At 34.9% G+C, this 26,886-nt stretch overlaps 1 protein-coding gene across 2 annotated transcripts in view; it reads left to right on the forward strand.

The window, feature by feature from the left end:
* Window positions 1-1,526: 1,526 nt before the first annotated feature.
* The window catches only part of woc (zinc finger protein without children), a 38,612-nt gene continuing 13,252 nt past the window's right edge, over window positions 1,527-26,886 (forward strand). Inside the window, exons 1-10 of one of the 2 annotated variants that reach the window (XM_089640410.1) lie at window positions 1,527-1,612; window positions 2,302-3,233; window positions 6,374-6,495; window positions 11,104-11,278; window positions 12,255-12,443; window positions 13,059-13,220; window positions 13,594-14,844; window positions 24,362-24,638; window positions 25,202-25,416; window positions 26,130-26,798. In XM_089640410.1, the coding sequence (XP_089496536.1) occupies window positions 2,360-3,233; window positions 6,374-6,495; window positions 11,104-11,278; window positions 12,255-12,443; window positions 13,059-13,220; window positions 13,594-14,844; window positions 24,362-24,638; window positions 25,202-25,416; window positions 26,130-26,798 (3,934 nt within the window). In that variant the 5' untranslated portion in view covers window positions 1,527-1,612; window positions 2,302-2,359. The remainder of the gene's footprint in view (window positions 1,613-2,301; window positions 3,234-6,373; window positions 6,496-11,103; window positions 11,279-12,254; window positions 12,444-13,058; window positions 13,221-13,593; window positions 14,845-24,361; window positions 24,639-25,201; window positions 25,417-26,129; window positions 26,799-26,886) is intronic. The other variant, XM_089640409.1, reaches the window with a different exon arrangement.

Genomic DNA, 26,886 nt, shown 5'->3' on the forward strand with positions numbered 1-26,886 from the left:
GTATGAACAGGGTTAGTAAGCTTGAAACTACGTCTGCCAAAAATTTAAACAAAAGAAATATGCAATTCAAATACAAAATTATTAATTAAAATAAAATGATTTCGGCACCTACTTTATCGCTTTTCTAAATTTTACTGTTTCCACAGTCAGTTCCGATTTGGAAAATTAATAATTCATTGATGAGAATAAATTAGCACAGGATAAATAAATATAAATAATATTTCACAGTGAAAAAATTTCTGAGTGAAAAAAATGGTGTATACTACGCAGGAATATCACATCACATCATCACAAACAATCGAAATTAGTATGTTTGGTGAGAAATTGTGTGATGAGATTTAAACAAAAAAAATATTTACTGGTATCATGAAGTTTGTCAAGCGATATTCTTAACTGCATTGGTAAAAGTTATTTTAAATTGGGCTTTACTTTATATATCTAGTTTTCGGGGGGGGGGGGGTTAAGAAAAATTATGGGGAGGAGGGTTGGTAGCTGAACATAGGTTCAGTGATTGAAGGCATGAAACAGTTTGAAAATGGCCTTGAAAGCCGAAAAAGCTGTAACAATAACAAAAACCAAAAAATACTTGCAGAACTTAATAATTATATTATTTAATAATTATAGAATTTAAAAAAATATTAAATGGAGTTCTACGAATTAAACACAAAAACAATAAATAAATGAAACAGGTGATCAGTATTACAATACGTCGATGTAATACAACAATTTTTAGTTCATGTTAACTTACAGTGTAGTAGGCACATTTGATTTTCATCTTTTGGTTGTTTGAACCCCCCCTCCCCCCGCCCCGCTCGACTAGTACGTTAAATTTAACGTACGATACATTTGATGTTTATTTTTTATTTATTTAATTTATAAATTTTAAATGTCTCACTTACCTATAATATTATAATGTAGGATTATGATTAATGCAACGATGCCGATGTTCTGACAAGATTGGGATACTCTTTGAAATAAGTACCTACTTTTATTTTCGAAGGTCATTGGTTGTAAACCTTTTGTAAATGGGAATTGAAATATTTCATTTTTAGGAAAATGTGTCAAATAAGTGAAACATAATTGTCATTTAAATGTGGTATTTAGTGAGAAAAGCATCTATAAAAATAAAACTTATTTTAATCTTAAGAAAAAGCTATTTTGCGGGGGAACGATACAGAATTAACGTAGCTGTTAATTATTATGTTGCTATGTTGCTACACATTCCTGAGTTTTATCCACTGTTGGCGACTTGCGGCATATCCTCGGAGACGCCCTGAAGCTAGTAGCAAAAATAATTTCCACAATGGGCGTCAGACGTTCAACCAACGTGAGAAAATAAAAATGACATGTGATTCTTTAGAATCAAATAAATATATGGGATTATGTACACTATTTCCGTTCATTTAACATTTTTTGTAAAAAAATCATCGTTAATTGCACATAACATTATTGTTTTCTTTATAGTTTTGATTATTTCTAAATAAAAACTACTCTTTTATGCTAATGTTGGCAACATCGCGAGTCGCGCTGCCTTTGGTTACAAAATGGTCGCGTTTGTTGTGCTTTTCGATAGTGTTGTGCATTAAACGTTCGTAAATATAGTTTCTCTCAGGTATAAAGCATAAATTTGTTTTATAATAATTCTAGTTATGTCTTGTTATCGGAAATAAAACCTAATACATTATTATGTTGAGTACTTCCATCGTGATCACATTGTCAAATATCACCAAAGAAATTTCGACGAACGCACTGTGTAACGTTTAATTTTTTGGTAATTTGTCATTTACTGTCATAATTGTGGATTTTGTTGAGCTCACACCCAAAAATTAATATTGTAAACATGATTTTTTAAAAGATAAAATATTAAATTATGGGGAAAATTTTATGCAAAGCTGTCAAAAAGTCTTTGAGGATAAGCGCGGGATCCGCTGTTATTTGCTTGGTTTCGTATCGAATTCACCTCTCGCTCGTAACGTCATTTCGTACGCACTTTGAAGCACCCTTCGGATTTCATTTCTTAGTTTCGTTGTTTGGCGTTTGTTTTTATGTTATTTAAAAAGTTGGCGGCGGTTATTGTAATTATCGATACTAATAATTTATAAACTAAACATAAATATGTTGCATATTAACTTAGAATGCAATACCTGTTGACATAAAAAATTCTAACCTGTTCTCGTCCCGTCAGATTGTTTTCATAATGTGACATTGCAAATTGCTGCACCGTTTTGCCCGGTGGCGTGAGGTTATCTTTAATAGCAGACCTAACTCATGTAAAAACTTACAATTATATTTATTTTGCAGGCTAGTAATGTATAGGAATTTACAATCCTGCCTGACATCATAGTGACTGCCACTAAATATGGAGGACCAGGAAGCATCTGCAACGAAGGCAGCCAGTAAAGATAACATGCCAGATGGCTTGGAGCCTGTTAGTCCTGACTCCGAACAAGTCAGTCCATCTGGCAAGCCCGAGGCAGAGAGTCCTATTGATGATTCGGGAGTTATCGACAGTAAATATAATACAGAAGACCCTAAATCTTGTACCGATCCTAACAGCGCAGATGTAGCAACTAAACCAAAATCCAATGATTTGACTGCTGTGGAAGAAAGTAGTGCAGAAAATAAATCAGCTGTAGAAAACAACATTGATAGTCCTTCTGAAGATGTTAAAGAAAGTGCCCTTGTAGAAACTGCTGACAGTGAGAAGTCATTGGATAATGCAGAAAGTGAATCGGCTGACAAAGATAGTGTTGATGCTGTTGAAAGTGAAAAAGAAATTGAGGAGACTTCTGATAATATTGATAGTGAAAACTCTGAAAACAAGACAGAAACCTCAGACAAAGTTGAATGTGTAAAGGACATAATTAATACTGAAGATGATAAAACGCCCAAGCAAGCAAAAGCAGACAGTGTTCCCACGGAAACTGTAAAAGAAGACAAACATCCTAAAGACACAGATGAAAGTGTAGAAAAATCCCAAGACAATTTATTAAATAGTGTTAGTGATAGTGTAAGTGTAAGTGTAAGTAAAGACGATATTAACAAATCTGGTGATAATTTGATTGACAGTAAAACTGTTAAAAATTTAGATAAAGACGACGCTGTGAAGGGAGACAGTGGAGAAGCGAAGGAAACAAAACAAAATGGACCGGAGGAGTGTCCAGATGACAGAGAATCATCTGATAAAACTAAGAAACATAAAGACGATGCCAAAACAGATTCGCCAACTGATGGTAAGAATTCTTATTATTTTACATTTCATTTTCGCAGAAGCGCTAAAATATGTACTCATGGTTTCAGTGGCTGGATGTGCGTAGAATTTTCCTTAATTTTAGGGAAAAAAAGTTTTTAATCAATGTAATATATTTCTTTTGATCTGTCACAGAAAAATGATATTGTGACTATACACTATATATATTATGACTACACAATAATGGTGGCATTAAAATCTAGGCTATTCAGTCAATGTGCAGTATTCAGACCCATTCTTAACACATTTTTTGCGGGAGACGCTTAAACGCGTCTTTTGCGGGAGACGCTTAAAAGCGTATTTCGTATTTGTACACTATTGGTAAAGCGCGGGAGACCCCAAAATGCGTTGTACACTTAGAGTAACAATATATTACGATGATATTATGATGTTGGTTACTCTGTGAAGTAAAAATTATGCGTCAGCTCTCGTTAGACGTGTACTAGGTACCTGGCAATTCGTGGAATTAGGGTCAGGTGGCCGGTCGACTGTGGTCATAAAACATGCACTTGAAATAAGATAAATGTTTTGTTTTTTTTTTAAATCTTTACATTTCTTCAGTTTTAAAGCGATATTGTTTTGTTCAAGACGTTCTCTATTTTCTTTTCTGCCTACATTCCGCTTTAAAAATTTCGTACAAAGTATTTGTGTGCTGTGCTCGAAAAGTTATTTTTTTACATATTTGTTAGTTATTTGTTACATAATAAAGGGATATTTTTTCATAAAAAAATACCCTATAAAAATGGACTACGATAATGATAATTGATTACAATAAATATATGAAAGGCGTTGACCGAGCAGACCAATATCTTTCGTATTATTCTATTTTACGAAAAACCACTAAATAGACAAAAAGGGTAGGCGATGTACATAATAAATTGTGCATTATTCAACTCATTTATTGTGTACAACTCGTAAAAGAAAGGAAAATAAAATATAAACAATTTTTTAAGGAAATCTCAGAGCACTGGGTGGCTGATCAGATTTCGTCAGATAATAGTCAAAACCCGGAACCAACACCATCAACATCTGGTATCTGAAAAAATCTTCAAAATCTGATCCTCCAGGAAGACTATCGATGGATATGCGAAAACATGTATTGGAAAAGATTGAAGGCCCTGGTAAAAATAAGAATCTACGAAGGCGATGTCGTGTGTGCGCGGTACACAAAATACGTAGCTAAACCCGGTACATGTGTAAATTCTATGATGTACCTTTACATAAAGGGAATTGTTTCCAACGATTTCATACTTTCAAACAATATTAGTGTTTAGTGGTGTGTATTTTACAAAATATATATACTATGTTGAATATGCATAAAATGACTAAATCGACAATACGACAAAAGTGAAGTTTTTTCAAAATTTTTTAATTTAAACTTAAATATCATAATTGTTTCTTCAAAAATATAAAAATTTGTGTCGAGATCATAATAAAAGATTTTGAATAAGGTAAAATACTGAAAATTTTATTTAAATTTGATCAATAGTTCAGAAGTTATAGCTATTTTACACGAAACGTAATTTTGCGCGCGAACGTGATAAAAATTGCCCGCTTTACGGCGTAGATTGATTAAAAAACCCACCGTAAACATTGTGTTAATACTCACTGATTATTGAAATAACACTTTTCAACTTTATCAATATAAAAGACAATTATTAACGTCGGGGGAGATTGAAAAAACTACGTTAGAGTTCATTTTTTTTGTTTCTTAGATTACTCGACAACTACTATGTATAATCTTCATTAGGCTGGCCGCATACATACGTTTTCCGTATTCGATTTCCGAATTCGTTTTCCGTATTCGGAATTCCGTGAGACTATCGCAAACGTTCGTTTTTTTTCATTCGGAATGTATAAACGTCAGTACCAGTGTTGCCAACAAGGGCGATATATCGCCATTTAGGCTACTCAGAGCGAGAATCGGCGCCGAAGAAAAAATCTAAAAGGCGACTGGTCGCCAATTAAGCTACTTCAAAAACATCAATTTTAAACATGTTCTCTAGCCACCCTCCCCTCATGAATTTTTTTATTTTCTGTGGACAAATTTTATTTTTTTGAAATTCTCTAGCCACCCACCCCACCACGAAATTTTTATTTTCACGTAAAAACATCAATTTTAAACATGTCCCACCTAACAGCAAATTCGGCTACTTTACGCTACCTTATGTATGAGAAACGGCGATATTAGGTCAAGATCCGTTGGCAACACTGAATTACTGAACGGAAATTTCCGAACGTTTGCGTCGGCACATACAAAGTGTATGCAAGAGCTGCGTTCCACATGACGTCATTAGGTTTTTTCCATTCGGTTTCTCCGAACGGGCCGGTTTGCATTCGGAACGTGCGTAAGGAATTTGTTCCGTTCGGAACTAAAACGAATGTGTGCGGCAGTTAATGTATTTTCTACTGATTCCGTGCATTCGGATGTCCGAATACGGAAAACGTATGTATGCGGCCAGCCTTAATTGAAAGCACAAAATCAAGCACTATAATTTTCCCATATTCGTATAGCAAATTCAATAGTCCGCTGCATGCGTAGGCTCGAGTGCCAAGCTTTGTACACAGACGGTTGAGTTATTCACACTTAGTGACTGTACCGCCATCTAGCTTACAACTTTACCAGTCACCAGGGTTAATATCATTATTGATTGTTTTAGTTAGTCCAGAGGTGTTTTCTAGCAAACTGTCACATGTTTTTCCTTTCGTTCGGCCACACTTTTTGTTATAGAAGTATACAAAATGGAATCTTCGCGGAAGCATAAACATTACATCTTTTTTTTAAATTTGAAAATTCCTTTTTTAATTTTTAGTTTATTTTGCCATTTTCACTAATCAGACACTTGTTCGGTTTTGTATTGGCGGATTAGTGAGGAAGTTACTGCATAATATATTTACAATAAGAGTTGGTTTATCTATATGGATTAGCGGTGAGTCGCAGTGAATCTGACAATATTTTAAAAACTCCTACTATCGTTACTACCATCGTTATAAATGGAAAATGTTGCTTGTGCAATGATGGCGGACTGGCGGAGGAATTGATCTGGTGGGAACCCATAGCATTTGTCAACTCAGCTACATACCGCGTGACATAACTAATACACTCATATTGATGATTTTCAGATGCAGCAAAAATGGATTCGGAAGAGAAAAGGCACGAAAAGGAACCGGAGAAAGATAATCGAGAAAACCCAGAGTTTGAAAGTGCACCCGACACTGCCGAAATGTCACAGACTGATTCTCAGGTATCCATCTTTTTTTTTAGCCAGTATTGTAATAAATGCTAAACAAAAAAATGGAGTTTGCGGCAGATAGCAGCGTGTTTATAATGTAATGATGGTTATTTGGCTAGCAACAAGATTTCAATTCCAACAATGATTACTATAAATAAGTTTTCATTTTAAAATCATCAAATAAATGTCACCAAGTTTTTAGTTACGCATTAATAAATTTGGAGTAAGTACATAAATAACAACTAGGCTATATCTGCACTGGAACAGTATTTTATTTCGGGTTTACACGGCCTCGGTAAATGTAATTATTTTATTTGCATTTATTTGTTTTCGAGAGATTGCAGATTTGTAGATTCGATATCTGCTGCAGTTGTGTTTCCATTCCTAACATTAAGTAATTTCCTGAGTTTAGTGAACCTCAAAAACTTTGGTTTTCGACTTTCATGTCTTCATAGGGCATGTCTTTTTTAGTAGTTCTCTCAACGTTGAGTATTTTGATCTCCACGTCAATTACCTTGTCCAACCAAGATCCTCCAATCACACTCCTGCTCTGCATAAAGGTGTGTATGCACTTGTTTACGTCACTATCGGTGACCTTCCACTCCTTCTCCTGCCAAACACTTTGACCATGACCGTAAGTAAAGGCCCTATTTTACCGGGACACTATGGTGGTGTCACTATGGTGAACGATTGAATTCGAAGTGTTACCAATCATTATAAGTCGTACGTACATATCATCACGATAATATCATATTATTTTTACAGTAAAATTATTGACTAATAAAAGTATGTAATTTTTTATTTATTTTTTATTTATTCATCAATATAAAGTTTTATTACATAAATTTTTCGACATCTGTCTCACTAGGGTACACCTGTGTCGAGACAGACGTATTCAGATACTTAAAGATTACGTACAAAGGGGCTATTATAAAATTATTGAATATATTATTTTGTTTTGTTACTGTATACATGTAATTTGGTTTACATATGTTTGGGATAGTGGGAAATGTTAAATAATGTTTAATAATAATGAGAATTGTTAATGTTAAATAACTACCTCATCCTGTGCGAATTTTATTACCATTGTTTGCGTTTTATGAAATAAGGCATTTAATATATTTTTTACTTGTTTTATAACTAGTAATACCATAATAGTTATACAATTCTAAAGAAATATACATTCGCGAGATGTTTATAGGAATATGATTAAAGACATTCAACATTCTAGTATTTTCTGTCTTTTTCGTTTTCATACAAGACCTGTGAGAAGGAAGACTTTAGGACAATCTTCGATGACATGCATACAATCTCTGCCTAGAACTAGTATGTACATTTTACTTTTACAGGTTAAATGATCGTAAACAAAATGATTGTAATCAAATTGAACGTAATCAAATGATCGTAGGCAAAAAATGTCAGATCCTAAACTTAACATTTTTTAACTACATTTAAAAATGAAAATATGTAACTGTGTTGTCATTTCTTGTTGTATCTTATCCATGTTTTTTTTCTTTCTTTCTGTACTTGTTTTCTATTGTTGTTTGTTCTACTTAACATGTCATTATTTTAATTTTTAAATTTTTATGCTGTATTGAATGTGAAACTTATATTTGATATCAAAATACCGTTGGGTCAATCCGCACCAAATCATCCAGGCCATGTCACCCACCATCTCAGATTTTGATGAAACTTTAAATTTTTAATCCTTCCATATAGATAAGAAAATATACCAAATTTTACCTTCCTACCTCAACTCGTTTTTTTTTTATGGGCAGTTGAAGTTTGGGCAAAATAAGCGTTTTTACATATTCCGAGCACTCCGGAAGAGCTTGTACCTTCAATGAAAAAAAATTGTATCTTTGTCATTTATAGTGCAAATGCAATGAAAATTTTCAATATTATCAAGAAAACTATGCTGATTGCAGAAAAAAATAAATAAACCCTTTACATTTATCTACTTGACTTTAAAAAATTACCAAAAGTAATTTTTTAAGTAATTTTTGGGACGGAAAAGGTACTTTACAAAAAAGCAATATCTCGGGAAGGTACAGTGTTAATGAAGTAATTTTTTTTTTATTCATATCTACAAATAGCATAGAATCACATACAAAAATAAAATTCATGGCATTTTACTTGCTTCAATAAATAAAATCCATTTTAAACTTTTTTCAAACTTTTTGTAATTTTTTTTTTATTCTTATCTACAATAAACATAGTACAACCTAAAAAAATAAAACTCCTGGTATTTTGTGTGCTTCACAGTGTAGAAACGTTTTTAAAATGAGAAATCTTAATCATACAGAATTGTTCCAAGTTTTTTAAAATCTAGATACTGTATTTGCAAATAAAAAAAGTCAAACTTATTCGGTCCTTTACAACATGCTGGTAAGCTTGCAATGTAAGCTTAAGGCACCAACAAAATAATGTACCTTGTTCCTTACCCTGAATGCATACACCATAGCAATATTTTATAACAAGATCAACTTTTTAACTCTTTTCAATACAAAGTTAACTCTTTAAAAAACAAATACAATAAAAATAAAACAGGCAATGTAGGATTAGGTTAAATGAAAGTACATTACAATAATATTGTTTACAAATAAATGTTCAAGTTCATTTTTTACTTTTATTCTTGATCTGACCCATAAGATGGTTGAACTTTTGATCAGCATGATGAACGTCTTTTTCAAGAAAGTAGTAAGCACTTCCTGAACCTTTTGTTGTGGGAGGGTCAACGATATTAAAAATATTTTGTAGTGGAACAAAACAAATATCTTCTTTTTGATGTGGCCAGTAAAAGGATGGAGCTGGGCCAAAAGGATGCATAAACTTGATTCAGATTCAGATTATGCTTTGATTTTTAACTTCAGTGGGGAACGAAATCGCTCTGAGCAACTAAGTATGGTACAAATTTGTACAAACTCTTATGTAGCTTGCGTATATGACAACCATTGGTTTTTTGGACTTGTGGTTTCCAAAGATGAAGACGAGTGTGATGTATCAATCAAGTTTATGCATCCTTTTGGCCCAGCTCCATCCTTTTACTGGCCACATCAAAAAGAAGATATTTGTTTTGTTCCACTACAAAATATTTTTAATATCGTTGACCCTCCCACAACAAAAGGTTCAGGAAGTGCTTACTACTTTCTTGAAAAAGACGTTCATCATGCTGATCAAAAGTTCAACCATCTTATGGGTCAGATCAAGAATAAAAGTAAAAAATGAACTTGAACATTTATTTGTAAACAATATTATTGTAATGTACTTTCATTTAACCTAATCCTACATTGCCTGTTTTATTTTTATTGTATTTGTTTTTTAAAGAGTTAACTTTGTATTGAAAAGAGTTAAAAAGTTGATCTTGTTATAAAATATTGCTATGGTGTATGCATTCAGGGTAAGGAACAAGGTACATTATTTTGTTGGTGCCTTAAGCTTACATTGCAAGCTTACCAGCATGTTGTAAAGGACCGAATAAGTTTGACTTTTTTTATTTGCAAATACAGTATCTAGATTTTAAAAAACTTGGAACAATTCTGTATGATTAAGATTTCTCATTTTAAAAACGTTTCTACACTGCGAAGCACACAAAATACCAGGAGTTTTATTTTTTTAGGTTGTACTATGTTTATTGTAGATAAGAATAAAAAAAAAATTACAAAAAGTTTGAAAAAAGTTTAAAATGGATTTTATTTATTGAAGCAAGTAAAATGCCATGAATTTTATTTTTGTATGTGATTCTATGCTATTTGTATATATGAATAAAAAAAAAAATTACTTCATTAACACTGTACCTTCCCGAGATATTGCTTTTTTGTAAAGTACCTTTTCCGTCCCAAAAATTACTTAAAAAATTACTTTTGGTAATTTTTTAAAGTCAAGTAGATAAATGTAAAGGGTTTATTTATTTTTTTCTGCAATCAGCATAGTTTTCTTGATAATATTGAAAATTTTCATTGCATTTGCACTATAAATGACAAAGATACAATTTTTTTTCATTGAAGGTACAAGCTCTTCCGGAGTGCTCGGAATATGTAAAAACGCTTATTTTGCCCAAACTTCAACTGCCCATAAAAAAAAAAACGAGTTGAGGTAGGAAGGTAAAATTTGGTATATTTTCTTATCTATATGGAAGGATTAAAAATTTAAAGTTTCATCAAAATCTGAGATGGTGGGTGACAAATCCAAATTTTTCTGGATGATTTGGTGCGGATTGACCCCGTTGTAAAACTATACCTACTACCTCCTACATATGAATTGTTCCTCCTGCCCTAAAATGAGTTCTGTAACTCATCGGGATTGCTCTAGCAAGAAATAAACACAATTAAAAAAAAAAAAAAAAAAAAAAAGTTTGATTTGATAATTTTCTTAATCACAATCTCTTTAAAGTAAAATTAAAATCAAATTGTAATTATGATCATTATAAAATTGAGTATTTAACATAATTTTCTTATTTACAATCATTTTTAAATTTATGATCAAATAATTACGATCTTTTACATACAATCTTTTTGCTTACAATCAAAACATCGGTTACCCATTTTACAGATGCTTCTCCAACACCACATTATCAGAGAAATGCAACCTTGTTAAATCAAATTATTTATTTACTTCCAGGTACTGGATCCATTTGATGAACTTCTGAAAGATGACGGTGGTAGTAAAGCCGACGACAGCAGCAAGAAACGAAGGAGAAGCGCAGTGAACGAACTTGACACGGAGTCCAACATTGATGATGATACGAATGCTGATGATGATGTTAATGACTCTTCGCATGTAGACGAAGCACCTGGTGAGTCCTGTTTATTTTTTTAACTCTAGTATTCGAAATATAGACACATTTTTCCATATTTCTCCAAAATTACAATACTGTGATAGCAGGAAATTAGGTTTCCACGTAAAAAGTTTTGTTTTTTTCTTTCCTTGAAAACTGAGATTAAAACATTGCTTAAATTGGAACCCTCATGAAGTACTTTTTAACCTTAAACCTTTGAAAATCCTTAAGTGGGGATACCGCTGATATCAGCTGATACCGCTGATATCATATATATCCTCGGTGGGTTGACAGCAAAATTCATGTTTTCACATTTCTGGGCATCTTTCGATTTTCGTGGGTTGTAAACTGGTCCTTCAAATTTTGTTCCATTTAGGACATGCGGTAAGATTGACAAAAATTACTGCTAACATTTAGTTTTTTTCTATAGCCATGTGGGCAAATTGGCCTGCAGGCCATATGAATTGGTCTGCGGGTTTTGCATCACTGATTTACGTCAAGTGAAATCTTACAACTGAAACCAATAACAATTGAGGAGAATTTTTATCAAAACTCAATTACCCAGTCTCATGTTACAGTTAAGCTACATCAAAATTAGTTTTTTGTATTTATGTTCAACTTACACTTTTTAACAATAATATCTACAACTCACTTAGATACATGCAATTGAAAAAAAAATAATGGTCGCAAAAAAATTTACCTCCGACATAATACAGATGTCGAGTTTTGAAAAAACGCTCTTCAATTGGGTCAGCCAGTGATTTTACAAGTGAAACAATATGCGCTTGCTAGTGATATTACAATGACGAATTTAGTGAGTTTTTTTGGAAGCATTGAACAAGAGTTATAATGCGTCAAGTGTTTTGGGGGAAAATTGAGAATCTTAAAAGTGCAATCTTTAAAATAATCATTTAGTATAAATTTTATCAATAAGTGTTTACTTTTTATAAGTAATATTTTTATAGTAATATATTCATATTGATATTTTTTCCAGACGATAGTCTAGTTGACGAGTCCAGCGTGGCTGATCTGACCGCAGGGCAGGGGGCTGACGAGGAGGTGTGTTTGTTGCCAGACACGGAGCGAGAGATCTCCGAGGCAGATAAACAGCGCGCGCTGGCCGCCAAGAACACCTCCAAGGAAGTGGATAGCGCAGCCAGTGCTTTCGACTCTCTGGTCGCAGGTACTATTATACAATCTTCTTCTTGACTGGCTGTCTCATTGCCGAGGATAGGTACCCCACTCCAATTGCCCTGATGATGGAGGCTCCTCCACTCACGGTCCTGCGCTGCATGGAGAGCCAGATTATCTCAAGATTAGAGTTCTCCGTATGGCGAGCTATGTGTCCATCGAATCTTTGGATATACATGGTAGGCTGTAGGTGTATATGAGTAGACATTTCTTCAGACTGATGGTGGATATTTGGGATAAATACTCTCTAGTTATCTCCATCAACGGCAATATAGACTGTTCTACATAGATCTCCACAGCCTGCAGGACTAACTTGCCAATGTACAAGTCAATGCTGAGACCAATCTTACTGCTGAACAGAATTAATTTGGATATGCACATATTTAGCTTCAATGAAGCTGCCCTTAAAAGGCATGGTCTGTTACTACTGGTATAGTTGATACTCACTGTTATATTTATATAATATTCCTTTAATAACGCACTAAATTTAACAATTTTGTAATGTTTTTAAAATAAGACTGAATTGAATAGAACTGATAGTAGAAAGTAGATAGACATTCTGGAGTTGAAATAACTTATTTATTTTATTAAAAATATGTATTTACAGATTCAGCGGACAAGGAAGATGATGGTCTCGGCAGACTACGCCAGATGAAGGGAGAGATGACAACAGATGAGAATGGAGATAATCAGGAAGGGACAAGTAATGAGAATGAACTCAACAGTTTACACGAGGACATTGATCTGGATGACGGTCTACCAGCGATAGGTAAAGAAACTTTAAAAAGTTTTAATAATGGCTCACCTTACGTTTTTTCTAACTAAAATTACTGATAGCGAAAAAAAAACACATATTTGTCGCCTCACCTTATGGTATTTACTATAAAAATAATTAATAAAAAGTTCACAAAATATATTTTTCTCAAATTATGGTTGGAACCTTTGGTTGCATAGAGGTGTACATTTTAATCTTTCTGTGGTTAACTTATGGATTTGAATATAAAATGAGGTGTTTTCTCTTTCTAATACTGTTTAGAAATTATTTTTCACGATGACAGTAAGGAAGACATATTGATTTCTGTGAGACCGTAACAAATGAACCTGAGGGGTTAAGTTTAAACTAATATATTTATTAATTTTAGATGGAGAAAAAGATAAGGAAGCCGAGGAATTAGAAGCAGAACCCGCACTAGAAAACTTAGCAGACAATGTGATCCAAGAAATCTCAAAAATAGAAGAAACCTGTGTACAGTGCATAGAATCTAAAATGTGCTCCTTTAGATTAGTTGTGGAAGGAGAAATCAAATACATCTGTTCCGCAGAATGTTCCAAACTGTTTAATGAAGTCCACAAATCATTCATCGTTGTGGAGAAGAAAGTATTCATCAAGGAAGTGGGACCGACGGAAATTGCCTGTATCCAGTGTGGCTCTCTTACAGATTGCTTCTATAAGATATCGGACGAGGCCGACAAGTATATTTGTGGAGAAAACTGTCTCAAGGCTTTCATCGGCGAAGCCAAGGAGAAGCACTCCATCAGCCGGAAAAAGAAATGCGTCCTGGAAATTATTGAAAAGGAAGCTACGTGCATGCTTTGCACGGAAATTAAGATGTGCATCTTTGAAGTTCCTATAGAAGGAGAACTGAAATATCTTTGTTCTCCTGTTTGCGTAACGGCATTGCAAAAATCCACTCCAAGCATTTACAGAGTCAAGAAGCGAAAGGTCATAAAAGTGAAACAACCTATGCTTAAATTGAAAGTGATCAGTAATGCGACCGACAAGTATCTGGACTCGGGTAACAAGATGGTAGCCAAGACACCGGAGCAAGTGGCATCGGCCAGAGCCGATCGGGATAAAAGTTTCTTTAGGATGTGCGCCCTGTGCTCCGCCCCATACTTGGGCAATGATAAGAACCTTTCTTGGGAGACCATGGACTTCTGCAACGAAGGCTGTCTGGGGAAATACCAAAACCAGCATGGCTCGCACTGTGCAAACTGCAAGAATGAAGTATCCATTACCAGTTTAGGCAAATATTGCGTTCGTTTCGGTTACGACATCCGCCAGTTCTGCTGTTCCAGCTGCTTGGAAGAGTTCAAAAAGGGGTTGAAGATCTGCTGCTACTGTCAGAGAGACATCTCGCTAGGGTACGAAGGATTCCTCGCCCCGGTGGGGGATAAGGGACAGTTCAAAGACTTCTGTTCGCAGTTCTGCGTGGAGAAGTTTGACCAGATGAGCAAGAACCCAGAGCCGCCCGCCGTGTGGGCTCGCTGTGCAGTCTGCTCCAAGGAGAAGCCTACCCAGCTAGAGGTGGCCATCGACAATAAGAGTTCTGTGCGGCTGTGCTCCGAGCCTTGTTTTGCGGCCTTTAAGTTTGTCAACCACGTTTTCCCCGGTAAGACTTTTAACCAATTTACTGTCACTGCATTACCTTGTATCAATATTTTGTACTAAAATTAATTAGCCATTTAACTTCCGATTGTTTTCAATGAATAATAGCTTGTTTTAACTCTTAACTTCATCCAGTTACTTCCTCTATCGACGGCAGGAAAATAAGTCCTTGGAAGATAGACTGCCATATTATCTCACAAGACAAGAGTTGAATGAAAAAACTCAGATTTCACTCTATTAATGTTCTATCTTAATTATTAGAGTAGAACATCGTTAATTCGAACACCACGGGACATCAAAAATTTAATTTCGAATCAACGAATTCCCACGTAATTCGAAATTTTATTAATAATAATAAAAAAAAGACGTCGAAAATCGTGTTCCTCAGCTGCTCCTTCAAATTCAGGTAGTATATTAGGAGTAAATTCGTATTAATACATACGAATTATTGAAGTGTAAATCGAATTTTTGCTTCCGATTACCACTGCGGTCGGCCCTTCAAGTTCAGTTATTCAAAGTAAATTCGTAAAAATACCACACATTTCCGCGTGAATCAAATTTTCGCGACCGGTCCTTAAATTTGGATATTAGAAGTAAATTTAAAAAACCATATATTTATGCGTAAATTTCACGGCCGATTACGGTCGCAGCCTACCTTTTATATTGAGATATATTTCTGCGTAAATCGAGATTTCGCGGCTGATTTCCATCTAAGCCGGCATTTAAAATTCAGATATTCAAAATAAATTCGTAAAAATATGATACCGCGTAAATCGAATTTTCTCGGCAGATTTTCATCGCAGCCGGCCTTTTAAATTTCGATATTTTAAGTAAATTTGTAAAAATACGTCATATTTCCACGTGAATCGAATTTTTGCAGTTGAATTCCGTCGCGCCAGAGCTTTTAACTCATTGGTACGAAGTAAATTAGTATATAATTCAACAGTATGGTCACCGTTCTACAAAGTCCATTCTCAAGCCTTAGAAAAGGTACAAAATAAATTTCTTCGGTACATCAATTTTAAAATGAATATTTTCATCGAATTTATAAATTATAATAACTTACGTACCGAAACCAGACTTCTTAAACTATCGGATAGAAGAGTTCTAACTGATATATTATTTTTATTCAAAATTATCAAATCTCTCATTGACAGCCCTGAGTTATTGGAATTAATTTATATGAATGTACCTGCCAGACAAACTCGAAACAAAGACACTTTTAAATGTAACAATAACCTCAATACTAACTACTCTATGTATTCACCAATTCCAAGAATTCATCAAACAAATATGTACTGTGAACTTATTGATATATTTGGTGTTAATAACTTTGTGAGTTTCAAAAGGCAACTAATTTCAGAACTATGTATTTGCTAGTTATTAACTTGTATTATTTATTAGCTTTAAAAAAAAAGTCTTGTCTTCATACTTTGATTTACTTTACCATTTCAAGTACTATTATTTAAATTCAATATTAATTACGGCGTTGGTATTTTGCCATCACTTATTAGTTTTTTTCTCTATAGATACAACACACATTATTTTTCTTCTTTTTTTAAACATTTGTTTTATAATACATATCAGTATATTACATAAATTTATTTTCTAATTACCTTATGAATAAATTATATTTAGCTATTTTATCCATGTACATTTGTACATGTTACACTTACATACGTATACTATCAATTTACTATGCAAAAGCCCGATAGGGCGTTAATAAATAATAAATAAACACAATATATTTCTGCGTACTTTGAAATTTTGCAGCTGAGTTTCGTCGTGGCTGACCCTTTAAATTCAGATATTTGGTGTAAATTCGGAAACTACGACAAACGAATTACTACGTAAAATGAATTTTCTCGACAATAATCGAAATAAATTGGTAAAAATACGACATTCCAGTGTGGATCAATTCAGATTTACAAAATAATAATACTAATTAGAACGATGCATAACCACGTAAATCGAAATAAATCTGTAAAAATACGACATTCCAGTGTGAATCAATTCAGATTTACAAAATAATAATACTAATTAGAACGATGCATAACCACGTAAATTGAAATAAATCTGTAAAAATACGACATTCCAGTGTGAATCAATTCAGATTTACAAAATAATAATACTAATTAGAACGATGCATAACCACGTAAATCGAAATAAATCTGTAAAAATACGACATTCCAGTGTGAATCAATTCAGATTTATAAAATAATAATACTAATTAGAACGATGCATAACCACGTAAATCGAAATAAATCTGTAAAAATACGACATTCCAGTGTGAATCAATTCAGATTTATAAAATAATAATACTAATTAGAACGATGCATAACCACGTAAATCGAAATAAATCTGTAAAAATACGACATTCCAGTGTGAATCAATTCAGATTTACAAAATAATAATACTAATTAGAACGATGCATAACCACGTAAATCGAAATAAATCTGTAAAAATACGACATTCCAGTGTGAATCAATTCAGATTTATAAAATAATAATACTAATTAGAACGATGCATAACCACGTAAATCGAAATAAATCTGTAAAAATACGACATTCCAGTGTGAATCAATTCAGATTTACAAAATAATAATACTAATTAGAACGATGCATAACCACGTAAATCGAAATAAATCTGTAAAAATACGACATTCCAGTGTGAATCAATTCAGATTTATAAAATAATAATACTAATTAGAACGATGCATAACCACGTAAATCGAAATAAATCTGTAAAAATACGACATTCCAGTGTGAATCAATTCAGATTTACAAAATAATAATACTAATTAGAACGATGCATAACCACGTAAATCGAAATAAATCTGTAAAAATACGACATTCCAGTGTGAATCAATTCAGATTTATAAAATAATAATACTAATTAGAACGATGCATAACCACGTAAATCGAAATAAATCTGTAAAAATACGACATTCCAGTGTGAATCAATTCAGATTTACAAAATAATAATACTAATTAGAACGATGCATAACCACGTAAATCGAAATAAATCTGTAAAAATACGACATTCCAGTGTGAATCAATTCAGATTTATAAAATAATATTACTAATTAGAACGATGCATAACCACGTAAATCGAAATAAATCTGTAAAAATACGACATTCCAGTGTGAATCAATTCAGATTTACAAAATAATAATACTAATTAGAACGATGCATAACCACGTAAATCGAAATAAATCTGTAAAAATACGACATTCCAGTGTGAATCAATTTGTTACCGGCCATATTTTATATTAAATGCCATCCCGAACTTTGCAGATTTTCTGCGCGCCAATACTCGGTCCTCGAGTAATGTTCGGGATGGGCAGAGCATGAAACTGTCGCCAAGGCATGGGCACACAAAGGATTACAGGTTCTACTGATTGTAGTGAAATGAAAGCAGTAGTTTTGTTTTTGCACATTATAAAACATGGAGAATATATTTAAGTAAACATGTTACATATTATGACTCGGCACTTACCCCCAGGGATCAAAAATTGGTTCTTAATTCTATCTAAAACTGATTAACCACTTAATTACGGAAAGTGAGCGGGGAGCTTCCATACGGCCGGCGGTGGTCTGTCCCAGACAGATCGAGCTGGCACCATCAGGGCTTTGGTCCAGGAGACGGGTCCAGCGTCTCCGACAAGGTGGCTGATAAGCGGTTCTGGAGCGTATCGGGTCTATCGTTTATGTAACATTAATGGAGCGAATCCATCCATTGAGCTGATCGGCAGATTACTTGAGCGGGTGCCGTCCGGGCTTGTGATTTTATTATCCGTATCTTATTAAGAAAAATACGGCTTGTATCGCGCCACTTGAGGTGAATGCTTCATTTCCCGGAGTCCGCGGAATAACGATTTGCAAGGGATCGCGTATATAAACTTCAGTAGAACATTATTTGTGATCTTCACGAACACACACACGGTGAACCATTATACGGACGTTTATTTAAAAGAACCTGCACCGACTTGGTTTTTGTAAAAAAGAACCGAATAACCCGCATCAGGAATACTGATGTACACTTTTTTAATACGATCGCCCATCCAGGGTAAAAATGAATTATAATCTAATTGACTGTGCGATCATTACACGGCCGTCCCGCTCGTGTAACAATTCCAGAGTACCCAGCGAAAGGAAACGGAAACAAACAATAGACTGCCCGGCGGTCTATTTGTTGCCAGACCGTGCTCTCTATAATTTTAATCAAAATTAATGCTATGAATGGTACTTGTTCTGAAGAGGTGTTTTAAATAATTACTTTTAAATAAGACTTAACACCGCTTCATAACATTACCCCCCGCGCCACACAAATGTTTGTCCCCAAACATTAATACAACTCTAAAAAAAACTACAACTGCAATAACTAAGCTTGAAAAGATCCTCTGGGTTTCTAAAAAAAAACAATCAACAATTATACATGAGCATCATAATTTGTAAGATAAGTAAGGAATAAGACAAAATCTACGATTTGGATAGCAAAACTTATGATGAATGGGTGTGCCGCAGCTCCAATCGCACCCATCGAGCGTGCAGCCGGATGGTTGAGCCTGCGATTCAGCCATTCTAGAACTTAAAGATAACTTAAGATTAATGTAACTTAATTACAAATTTTAGAAGATATTACGTGAACGGAGTCTGCAAGCACCCACAGTATCGGAATACCGGGTGATGATAAATTGACGATTGTCGAAGACTGCCGTTAGCGTTACATCTGTGACGGAAAATATTCTTAAACAAAATTGTAGGTAAACCTGTAGGTATATAATAAAATATTATTGTTCTTCTCGACACATCTAAACAACTTAAGCGTTAAAGCTTCACTGGCCCTTTAATAGGGCGATAAGCCACTCAGGCATACTTTTTTAGGGAGGTAAACCAACCCTCACTTTTCACTGAGTCTACTTCTCCGTTGGAGATAAAACACACTTCGAAGAAATTCTATCTACTCTACCTGACCTGGTTATTGGGTAAGTTTTTCGAAGAGAATTTATACAATAAGACAAAATAATCATCCTTGGAAAGCATTATTTCGTAATAGTAGAAAAACTTTTAACCTTTACACGCACGCAGGTGTGTAAGGTGGTTTAATCGAGTGGAACTGTCAACAACCAATCTTATAGATGTGGTGCAATTAGTAGTAGTATACATCCATTGTTGTAAATGGTGTCATTGGTCGAAGATTGTATACATCCATTGTTGTAAATGGTGCAATTGGTAGAAAATTGTATACATCCATTGTTGTAAATGGTGCAATTGGTAGAAAATTGTATTATTGTACTAATTTATAGATAAAACCTACTTTTACTTAATATAACTAAAGTTATAGAAGGAATTTACGGAAAAGACATATGCTGAACCAGCTCTTATAATTGTATCATTAATTACTATGAAATTATTAAACAAAATATCAAGAGTACTACCATAAGTATACCATTTCCAAACATGACAAGATAATTATAATAAACTAAACAAAAATATATTTGGTAAAATTCAATTCTTAATAATAAAATTTTAAAAACTGCTTAGAAAACAAAGATGTACTGGACCGGTACATCTTCACTTTCTAAGTAACGGGCGAACGTATACAATATGCACATAAGTATATATTAAGAAACCTAGAATATACGGGGATAGTGGGAAAGTATCACCGTGCATTCCAAGATTTGGGCAGTTTATATATCCCATGCTACCTAACAATTCACTTGTTTGATCAAGGCATATTTGCGTTTTATAATATTATTAGATTTTTACGCTAATATACATAATATTAAAAACATTTATGTCGGCGTTCTACAATACAAATTGTAAGTCCACATTACAATCGATATGCGTTTTAATTACTCGTAAGTCAACAAACACTCAATATTATTTATATACATACCTACGTCATTTTTTTTCGCCCAAATTAAATGATATCTTTGATTGACAATTACATTAGGCCGACGTTTAATAACGTTTCACAATATAATAGGGTGGTCCATTTTTCGCAATTCTCATTAGGGTGGAGCATATTTTTTTTAACAATTTTTTTTTGTTTTTTTTCACAATCGTACAATAGAAGTTGAGCTAATATTACGTCTAATGATACTACAGCCGTCAATGAAGAGTTTCTTTTGTTTTATAAACAAAAAAAATTAAATATTTATTTTTCTCTTCTTTTACTTCTTTCTTTCTATCTGAACATCAAAGAACGTAATCATGTCTTCACCAATACCAATACCAAATATCAATGGGGCTTCGAAGGAGGTTCTCATTAAAGAACTTAAAGACAGGAATATTGATCCATCGTCGACTTCTCATGAGTTACGTTTACAGGCGCGCGCTTATAATAAAGAGATTAAAATACCTGCTATAAGTGAAGTGAATTCTGAATCATCGGATTCTGAATTAGACGACACAACCATTAAGAAAGCCCACATAATTAAACAAACGAAGATTATTTATAGGGACTCACACTCAAATAACGTAGACGGTTGGAAACTGAAATATGACGGAAAAAGTAGTGTAAGGGAATTCTTACTATTAATTGAGGAGAAATGTAGGACAAAAAATTTTAACCAGGATCATCTTGTACGCGTTTTTCCTGATCTTTTAGAAGGTTTAGCACTCCTGTGGTTCAGGTCTATTTACACTCAGGATTTGAAATGGGACGATCTTTCGCCCCACGTTGGGCGCCAATTGTTACCGGCCATATTTTATATTAAATGCCATCCCGAACTTTGCAGATTTTCTGCGCGCCAATACTCGGTCCTCGAGTAATGTTCGGGATGGGCAGAGCATGAAACTGTCGCCAAGGCATGGGCACACAAAGGATTACAGGTTCTACTGATTGTAGTGAAATGAAAGCAGTAGTTTTGTTTTTGCACATTATAAAACATGGAGAATATATTTAAGTAAACATGTTACATATTATGACTCGGCACTTACCCCCAGGGATCAAAAATTGGTTCTTAATTCTATCTAAAACTGATTAACCACTTAATTACGGAAAGTGAGCGGGGAGCTTCCATACGGCCGGCGGTGGTCTGTCCCAGACAGATCGAGCTGGCACCATCAGGGCTTTGGTCCAGGAGACGGGTCCAGCGTCTCCGACAAGGTGGCTGATAAGCGGTTCTGGAGCGTATCGGGTCTATCGTTTATGTAACATTAATGGAGCGAATCCATCCATTGAGCTGATCGGCAGATTACTTGAGCGGGTGCCGTCCGGGCTTGTGATTTTATTATCCGTATCTTATTAAGAAAAATACGGCTTGTATCGCGCCACTTGAGGTGAATGCTTCATTTCCCGGAGTCCGCGGAATAACGATTTGCAAGGGATCGCGTATATAAACTTCAGTAGAACATTATTTGTGATCTTCACGAACACACACACGGTGAACCATTATACGGACGTTTATTTAAAAGAACCTGCACCGACTTGGTTTTTGTAAAAAAGAACCGAATAACCCGCATCAGGAATACTGATGTACACTTTTTTAATACGATCGCCCATCCAGGGTAAAAATGAATTATAATCTAATTGACTGTGCGATCATTACACGGCCGTCCCGCTCGTGTAACAATTCCAGAGTACCCAGCGAAAGGAAACGGAAACAAACAATAGACTGCCCGGCGGTCTATTTGTTGCCAGACCGTGCTCTCTATAATTTTAATCAAAATTAATGCTATGAATGGTACTTGTTCTGAAGAGGTGTTTTAAATAATTACTTTTAAATAAGACTTAACACCGCTTCATAACAAATTCAGATTTATAAAATAATAATACTAATTAGAACGATGCATAACCACGTAAATCGAAATAAATCTGTAAAAATACGACATTCCAGTGTGAATCAATTCAGATTTACAAAATAATAATACTAATTAGAACGATGCATAACCACGTAAATCGAAATAAATCTGTAAAAATACGACATTCCAGTGTGAATCAATTCAGATTTACAAAATAATAATACTAATTAGAACGATGCATAACCACGTAAATCGAAATAAATCTGTAAAAATACGACATTCCAGTGTGAATCAATTCAGATTTATAAAATAATAATACTAATTAGAACGATGCATAACCACGTAAATCGAAATAAATCTGTAAAAATACGACATTCCAGTGTGAATCAATTCAGATTTACAAAATAATAATACTAATTAGAACGATGCATAACCACGTAAATCGAAATAAATCTGTAAAAATACGACTTTCCAGTGTGAATCAATTCAGATTTATAAAATAATAATACTAATTAGAACGATGCATAACCACGTAAATCGAAATAAATCTGTAAAAATACGACATTCCAGTGTGAATCAATTCAGATTTATAAAATAATAATACTAATTAGAACGATGCATAACCACGTAAAATACGACATTCCAGTGTGAATCAATTCAGATTTACAAAATAATAATACTAATTAGAACGATGCATAACTGATTTGTGAAATTTTATGATTTATTTTTGCAAAGAACCGAATTTTTTTCAAATTACGTAAATAAATTTTTGTGGGCGGGCAAAAATAATTTTCAAATTTCGATTTATATGACCTATTTTTTTTACGAATTTTCCTCATATTTTTTAATTTAAAAGGCCGGACGCCACAAAAATCCGCAGAGGGAATTCGATTTATGCGGAAAATTAGATAGTTTTACCAATTTACATCAAATATCTGAATTTAAAGGGTCGACCGCTTCCGAAAAAGGCAGCGAAATTTCGATTTACGCGTAAATATATAGTATTTTTACGAATTTATTTCTAATATCCGAATTTAAAGTACCGGCCGCGAGAATTTGATTGACATGGAAATGTGTGGTATTTTTACGAATTTACTTTGAATAACTGAACTTGAAGGGCCGACTGCGGTGGTAATCGGCTGCAAAAATTCGATTTACACGGGAATAATTCGTATTAATACGAATTTACTCCTAAGATACTACCCGAATTTGAAGGGGCAGCCGAGGAACACGATTTTCGGCATCTTTTAAAAAAAAAATTTTCATAAAATTTCGAATTACATGGGAATTCGAAATTTGATTTTTGATGTCGCGTGGATTTCGAAGTAACGAGGTTCTACTGTAACTAAATATGCAGAGAAATATTTTTTTTATTGTGCCCTTCAGCTTCGGTACACGGCAGGTTAAAACGGCCACCATCTTTAACTGAAACATAACAAATTTACAGCAAACCCCGTAAAAAAAATTTGAAAAGATCCCATATTACTATTATATTTAGAAATTTAAAAAAAAATCAGAAAAGGCCATATCATCGCTGGGGAAAGGTTAAATGACTAAAGCGCCATACTACATTTATCCTTTTGCAGTGTTGATATATTATTTTTAATTCCTGTACTGCCAAGTCCTCTATCATTACACAAGCAATATTTTCCACTTGTAATGGGTAGTAGTAGGTGTTTAAAGAAAATATAGTTTGGTTATTCGTAACCTGAAAATGTTCTTCGTATTTAAAAAAAAATTCAAATTGATAATTTTAAATATTTTATTCAGACCAATGCCGGTGGTGTAACAAATACTTTGAGCGCAAGTCGGCCGAGAGCTACACCATCTACACGGAGGCGGCCAACCACTGCTTCTGCACCAAGGCGTGCATGAACGTGTACATCAGCAACTCGCGCCACATCGTGCCCTGCGACTGGTGCAAGGTCAAGAAGTACAACTTCGACATGATCAAGCGGACCCTCGAAAACGGCCAGTCCATGATGATGTGCTCGCTCAACTGTCTGACGCTTTACCAGGTTTCAGTGACCGCCGTTTCTTCTAGAAGGTAATGCAGCTCTAATGTCCTAGCCCTGTTAACTACCCAAGAGGTATACATACCCATGGAAGTGTGTTGTGGACTCGTCAGTTTGTCTAAAGTAAGCCCAGAACATGTAATTGACCTGTGTGGGGCCTAGGAGTCGATAAGCCTTATGTACATTGGCGATAACACTTTTCTTAAAAATGAGTACCGTGAAACTCGTTTAAAAAGTTCCCACTTAAGAATTTTTCATCCGTAATGGCTGGGCTGTCTTTTTCATACAAAACTTAAATTTGGATTTGGAGCCAAACTACTTTACCAAACCGAATAATTTTTGGATCAAAATTTTTAATTTATGCAAGACAAATTTGTGTTCCAACGTAAATCAGTCATTTGTAATTTTAATTTAAGTCTGTCAATTGTATGCTTTTTTTAATAGAGGTCAAACATTGACGACATCTGTACGAGCTCTCGCTAGGACTAGTTGGAGACATAATTATCATTAACTCGCAAATAATTTCCAAAGTTGCCTCTAAAATCGTGCAAAATCAGTTTCAACGAATCCATTAATAACGAAAGTAAATTTCCAGAATAAAATGCGACCAATGCAAGCGCAACTCGCAGGCACAGTACCACCTGACCATGTCGGACGCGACTGTGCGCAACTTCTGCACGTACCAGTGCGTCATGTCCTTCCAGGGCCAGTACAGCAAGACACCGCTGGTCATGGAGGGGGATGCCAGCGCCAAGCAGGCCGTGCCCACCGGAGCACCCAGGCGGACCCTCAACTCCACCAGGAGTAGTGGTACGGTACCATGATATATGGATATAATATGAGTCGGTTCCATGACTGAACAGAACATTTAAAAAATTATCTGACTAGATACCGCACAAGAATCCCAACTGCTGTGAGATTATGGCAACCCCATTTGGGTATAGAAGATAGTGGGGAAGAGGAAGGTGCGGAGGATTAAGTACCTGCCTATTCAGATCAGATTACCAAACTTAAAGCCATTTCGAGAAACGTTTCAATTCTGTATTGTGGTCTTTCACCAGGGCGATACTCCGCTCCGAAGATAAGTCAAGTAAAAAATGTATCTAACCCAACCTATACTTTCACCGTGTTCTGTTTACTATTCTTTTTTATCCGGTTACCATAGAAATCATGGAGTTGCAAAACTTGCTTTAGAAATGTTTGTTGATTTCGAGATAATTGGAAGAAACACTTTCGGAACACCTGGAATATACATTTTATGCCAAGGGAATAAATAATAAAATATTATTTAGAAAATTAGCAAAAATAAAAATATTATTCCTTCAATGTGTTCCTGACAGTTTATTACATTTGTTTCGAAATCAGCCGATACTTGAGAGCAGGTTTTGTATAACCAGCGTATTCATAAGTCTGTTCTGAGAAATTGATAAAAATGATACCATAAGCAGATCAGATTTTCAAGCTGTAAGATGAGGATATCCTTCATTTTTCTAACTTCTACAGCTACATTTTAATTATTTCAGCTAAAGTTCAAGTGAAAGCATTAGACCAGCGATCAAGCGGCATGCCGGTGATCTCCTCTGTGCAGTCCTTAGCCACAGCCCCCAACCCACCCCCCCTGGTGGCCAGCGTCACCCGTAGTAAGGGCAAGAGGGAGCGCAAGCAGCAACTGCAGCCCACCCCCATGGAGAGGCCCCCTACACCTCCACCACCGCCACCCCCTCGGCCAGTCACCCCGCCGCCTCCTCCGCCACCCAAAATCTACAACCACGTCATCATCAAACCCGCCCCACCTAAAGAAGTCAAAAACATGAGCACCCTCGCGAAACCCATCATGGTAACCAAAGGCATAACGTGCAAACCCAACATGGTCAATAGAGAATGCCAAACTGAAGATCATCTTCAAAAGAGGGTTCTGATCCCGATACCTGTTCCCATCTACGTCCCGGCTCCCATGGCCATGTATTCCTTGCCCTTCCCCATTCCTGTTCCCATACCCTTCCCAATCCCCATCCCCGTGTTCATCCCGACCACGCGTAACACGGCTAGCGGCATCATGAAGGAGATCAAAAAGATCCACGAGAAGATGCCGACGGATCCGTTTGAGGCGGAGTTGCTGATGATGGCAGAAATGGTGGCCGGAGAGAAGAAGAAGGCAGAAAGTGATTCGGAATCAGAAGAAGATGCACCAGGTACTTATTAATTTGGATTAAATATTGTATAGTTGCCCTGGTATTCAAGATATCATCACCACCAACACAAATGGAAATATCCGTGGAC

Source organism: Hesperophylax consimilis, chromosome 15 (assembly GCF_061612785.1).
Source record: "Hesperophylax consimilis isolate HC1 chromosome 15, BYU_Hcon_1.0, whole genome shotgun sequence".
Taxonomy (NCBI): domain Eukaryota; kingdom Metazoa; phylum Arthropoda; class Insecta; order Trichoptera; family Limnephilidae; genus Hesperophylax; species Hesperophylax consimilis.